Source organism: Poecilia reticulata, linkage group LG10, assembly GCF_000633615.1.
Source record: "Poecilia reticulata strain Guanapo linkage group LG10, Guppy_female_1.0+MT, whole genome shotgun sequence".
Lineage (NCBI taxonomy): Eukaryota > Metazoa > Chordata > Actinopteri > Cyprinodontiformes > Poeciliidae > Poecilia > Poecilia reticulata.
In genome coordinates this window covers 23,154,062-23,159,279 of record NC_024340.1, presented here as the reverse complement: position 1 = coordinate 23,159,279, position 5,218 = coordinate 23,154,062, and the positions used below count along the sequence as shown (strand labels likewise).

Sequence of the window (5,218 nt, the reverse complement as noted above, 5' to 3'; positions counted from 1 at the left end):
TTTTTCAATCTGCCTTTCAGTCATAGTTGACCTCTGATTCTGTTTTACAAACAAACTTGAAATTTAAGGCAAATATGCTCTTATATTTCATCTTTGCCTGATTTTATAAATTTAGTCGTGGGACATGTATCCTYTTGGAAGGATTGTGGGTTTTGCCTCTGAAATAAGACGCCTGACAGAAATGTTTTACTGAGTTATTTTTGTCTGTAGGTGTTTAGATAAAAGGCTCTGGGCCCGAATTGACCTGAGCATCAAGCGCACTGTGACCCCTCAGGCCCTCACAGGCATCATAAAGAGACAACCCGTCACACTCGACCTCTCCTGGACGAACATCTCCAAAAAACAGCTCAACTGGCTGATTGGCCGCCTGCCTGGTACGAATCAAGCACAAGCCTCTTGTTCTACTCCTCGTTTTGATTTTGTCTTATTTAGTAGTGCCACAGTATGAAAACAAATGCAAACTGTTATCCATTTTGCAGGACTAAAGGATTTGATGCTKTCTGGTTGTTCCTGGTCGTCGATTTCAGCTCTCTGCTCCACCGGCTGTCCCCTCCTTCGCTCTCTGGACCTGCGAAACGCRTACGGCGTCAAAGACGCACAGATCAGGGAATTGGTCATACCTCCAGGTAAGCAGAAGAGCCGGCTCAGACTGCAGGTGTACATTACAAGACCTGCTTGACAATATATTAATATAAAGTTGATGTAGACCTGGGCGATGGAACAAATTTTAACAGACACCAAAATTTGACGATGATTTTACCCATGTCGGTATTTAAAAGAAAAGAAAAGTTGTCTTTCTTTGGGTCTGTTTTGGAAGGCTGTGCTCATGTCCCTTTAAGACGCTGCTCTGTGTACAGTCTGTCGTCTTTAGACTCCACCCCATACAGTCTGCAACAAGAAGTAAAGTAGATGGGGAGGTTGAGAAAATGAAAATTTCAAAATGTYGAGGAGGAACATTTTGAAATTACCCCCCAAAAAGCGTCAATATTTTGAACATTTTGGGTTCTGCGAGGACATTAGAACGTTACTAAATACTTCTAAACTTGTTCAGTTGTGCTTATTTGTTCCATAACTTTTAAGTGCACATTTTCTTCATTTATTTGCAGATGCTGTTTATTTGTTTTTTAAAGCCCAGTTAGTGGCAGTAAAAATCCTTGTTCCAGGAGAGTATTGATTCTAGGCCACATCACGCAGCTTCATCACTTGCTCTAACTTTTTTTTCTCCGCTTGCTTCCACCAGGCTGTGACAACCGCAGCCAGCTGAGGAGCATGCAGTGCTTGCGGCTTGCAGGTCTGGACATCAGCGACCCCACTCTGCGGCTGGTGATCCGCCACATGCCCCATTTAACTAAACTGGATCTGTCCCACTGCAACAGCCTCACCGACCACTCCATCAACCTGCTGACCGCGGTCGGCTCGTCCACCCGGAACACGCTGACCGAGCTCAACCTAGGAGGTGAGCGATTCCGAGAGCGGGGACGGACATCTCGGTTTGCATTTCCTCGCGTTTAACCTTTGCCTTCGTTTCTCTTCAGGCTGCAGCAAACTGACAGACGCGTGTTTGAAATACCTGCGCCGCCTGTCGTGCATCTCTCTGCTCGACCTGCGAGGCTGCAAAGGAGTCGCCAGAAAGGCCTGCGAGGCCTTCATCTCTGAGCTGTCGGTCAACACACTCTACTGCCTATCAGATGAGAAACTGATCCAGCGGATATCCTAGTCGCCTGCCTTCTCTCTGCGCTTTAGTGATTTGAGATGCAAAAAGCAGAGGGCGCGTCTCCGGACCCGACTCTACAGGGAAACTGGACTGCAGGAGGGGTGGGGTCTGAACTGGAGCGCTTGCTTACTTCACCGGTGTTTGGTAAAGGGAGGTGTTAAAGCAAGATCAATAYGTCTTACTTTTATTTTTGTTTTGTTTTTTTCTGTGTACCTACAGAGACGCTCAGGAGCCTTTTTGCTGTTCATTTTAGACATAACTTTTGGAAAGAGCATATAATTTTTCATTAACTGGAATGGGAGACTGATCAACTAGCTCAGTTTGTCCTGTGGATGACCACCTCTTTTTTTTTTTTTTTTTTTTTTTTTTTTTTGTGAAAAAAGTACNTACCCGTTTTACTATGAGATGTGCTGGTACGTCATAGAGAGATACCTCTTCTGTCTGACCAACATCTCCCACCTCACCCCGGAGTTCCAGAAATATTCGCTTGGCATTGGTAAGAATGGATAAAAACAAAGTTTTCCTTTCTAGTTTTCAAGCTCCCACACGGGATTGGGTAGAAAYAATTCCGTCTTCAATTTCTTTTTCAGGACTGACTCGAGCAGATGTCGGAAATAACGATCCCCCCATTAACGGCACCAACGAGGTCGACGGTGAGGTTGAAGAAAAGCCRGAGGTRGAAGAGATCAAGGAAGAAGAGGGCGATGAAGAGCTTGAAAACAAAGTAGGAACGACTCGGCCTGTGCTGACGCCTTTCGAACTGGAGGGACTGTGGAACCTTTTAGGGAAGCTGGAGGAGCTGCCAGCCCATAAAAAGTGCGTCCCTGCAGGAATCAGAAATGCTGCAGCGCTGCTGGAGGACATGAGGGTGGGTAGCTGTACATTTCTTGAATGTGATATCATTCTACAAAGCTTAAATGTTTTCCATCTTACCTGGTTGTGTCCAGGCTGTTCTAAGGGAGCGTGCCGGTGACGACATCAAACTATCCTGCACTGGAGAGCCGATCGTCAAGTGGCCTGAAAGGGTGAGTTACGGATATTTAATAAAATCTATTTTGTTTTAACACCTTGATATTAAAAGCTCAATTCTTTTTGCTTTCATATACTAACATGTTTCTCCAACCGTCTYCTGCTGCTGTGGTCTAGCCGTCATGGTACCAGCCSCCCACGCCACCAGCACCTGTTATTTATCGTCCCCGCCTGGGTCCGTCTCTGCACAAATCTAAGCGGTCTACCAAACACACTTCCATTTCGGCGCTGCGGCGCAGGCGGGTGAGATGCAAGCGATGCTCCGCCTGCTGCAGGAAGGAGTGCGGGGACTGCCAGTACTGTCTCGACATGAGAAAATTTGGTGGTCCTGGACGCATGAAAAAGAGCTGCGTTATGAGGCAATGTCTAATGGTGAGGTGACAGGCAAACTGATGGAGTGCTATGAAAACGATGTTAAAGCTACATAATGTTGCAGGTCTTTCAAATGGAATTGTTTAGCTTAAAATTCTGTTAAATGATGCCAAAAATATRGTTTAGATTCTAAAGAATGAGACTGGCAGCTTGAGGTTCTCTGTCAAAATGGAGATTTTACTTTTTTTCTTTAATATAAAAAAGATTCTTAGCAGCTTTTTATATTTTTTTGTGATCTTCTGTATGAGATCAGAAGTTTTTTTTTATTATATTTATTTATTTTTTTTGCAGCCTGCTTTGCCAAACACAGCCCGATGTGCCGTTTGTGGAGAAGGAGAGTTTGACGAATCAGATCCCAGTACGTACTCTTTAATGGAGTGCACCGCATGCTCGCAGATCGTACATCGTCAGTGTGTTAAGGTGAGTCTTTTCTGCAGGTRTAGAAGCAGATACAGTGAAACGGAGATGGTTAAATAAAGATTAAACATTAAATCAGTTGCTACATGCCTTTYAGCACTGGGGCAGGTGCATGTCATTGTTTTGATTTGGGATTCACTGATCAACCTTCGACTTGTTGTTACATATGCGTTACTGTGTWGRTGACTGGTGTCATTCTAAGTCTAAGATGCATTTCTTGGCTAGATTTGGTCATGTTTGTGTCTGACCTTTAGCTTTTCCGTTTCAGGAACCCGGTGAGGGGAAGATCAACAAGGACCTGCCCAGCTGCTGGGAGTGTCCCAAATGTTACCAAGGGAATGACTCTGACTCAGAGGTACAAGATTTCTGCTTCTGTTTCTTGATGTTTCATTGTATTAGAAACAATTTTTTTTCAACCAGTTAAAATATAACATCTGGTTTATCGATGTTGTTCAGTCTTCCAGTGAGGAGGAGAGTGAGGACTCGGAGGGCTCCACATTCATGCCACAGTCTAAACGTCCGTATCAGGATGACGTTTGCGAGGAAGGTCCGAGTCAAGGGAAGCAAAGCCGACTGCACGGCCGACAAACGGCGCCGCCTCCCTCCCAAAAGCTGCTGCTACAGCATCAACAGAGTCGCAAACGAGAGAGTGCACTGGAGCACAGACTTAAGAAAAGGGTAGATACGATGCACTTGAAGAGTGTTTACTATTTAATATTTTACTTGTTGAAAGAAGGTTGTAGAAATAAATTCAATATTTGTTCATTTTTCACCTTCCAGATAAAAATGGAGAGGAGCAAACTTTTAAGAGTAAGAAACTTTTGCTGTTTCGCAGTTTATAATATTGTGCTTAAACCTGAGGTGTCCAAAGTGTGGTCCAGGGGCCATTTGTAGCCCCTAAACTGATTGTGTGTGGCCCCTAATTTCATACAAAAAATKATACAAATCCCCTGACCTCCAGCACAGGTGTTTGATGCAAACCTTGTATATTTAATTAAAGTTTTTATCACAAATTAAAATCTTCTTACAATAGAAAATGTTGGAAACACCACCAATCATTCAAATTTGCTTTTAATTAGTTTATTAAACGTGGCTAAATCCAGCAGGTGTTTTCAAAGAAAAGATTACCTAAATACTGACTTCATTGCTCAAAATTTTACTATCTTTATATTTTTGAATTTATTGTAATAAGGCAAACCTGAAAAAACTATTTAGGTTTTATGCAGAATAATTCACGACTACTTTATTTGTTTAAACTATTGCATTCTTAGCTTTTTGTTGATGAGGTAAAATAAACTTTTTTTGGCCCTCAGATCTTTTTAACTTGCTGATTTTGCCCCTTATGACAAAAACTCTGGACACCCCTGACTCTAAACATTCCATGCTTTTGTTTTGCATTCAGATTTGACTGATTGAAATTAGCGTTTGAAAAATATCTTATCCTTGTTTACCTTTTTTTTTTTTTTTTTTTTTTTTTTTCCAAAGAAACAGGCGTCTTTAGATCGCTCTCCCCGGTTCCTGAGCTCCAGGATGATTTCTCGCTTGCACTCTCCAGTCAACAGACTGTCTCAGGGCCAAATCCGGGGCTCCGCTTGGGCAACTGGTTCGTCTCACAGCAGCATTCTGGGAGGTAATGGATCGTTTGGGCAGCAGAAGTCCTCCCACGGCCTGGTGCTTCATTCCAAA

General features: G+C 43.3%; 1 protein-coding gene across 1 annotated transcript in view; it reads left to right on the top strand.

Annotated features, from left to right (window-relative positions):
* Positions 1-5,215, top strand: part of kdm2ab (lysine (K)-specific demethylase 2Ab) — a gene marked incomplete at its 3' end in the record, with an annotated part of 16,603 nt that extends 11,388 nt beyond the window's left edge. The window contains exons 10-23 of the mRNA XM_017307027.1: positions 116-126; positions 211-374; positions 528-626; positions 1,241-1,456; positions 1,536-1,716; positions 2,098-2,210; positions 2,305-2,582; positions 2,662-2,739; positions 2,861-3,115; positions 3,407-3,535; positions 3,801-3,887; positions 3,989-4,210; positions 4,313-4,342; positions 5,018-5,215. Of these exons, the coding sequence (XP_017162516.1) occupies positions 116-126; positions 211-374; positions 528-626; positions 1,241-1,456; positions 1,536-1,716; positions 2,098-2,210; positions 2,305-2,582; positions 2,662-2,739; positions 2,861-3,115; positions 3,407-3,535; positions 3,801-3,887; positions 3,989-4,210; positions 4,313-4,342; positions 5,018-5,215 (2,061 nt within the window). The remainder of the gene's footprint in view (positions 1-115; positions 127-210; positions 375-527; positions 627-1,240; positions 1,457-1,535; positions 1,717-2,097; positions 2,211-2,304; positions 2,583-2,661; positions 2,740-2,860; positions 3,116-3,406; positions 3,536-3,800; positions 3,888-3,988; positions 4,211-4,312; positions 4,343-5,017) is intronic.
* Positions 5,216-5,218: the final 3 nt, after the last annotated feature.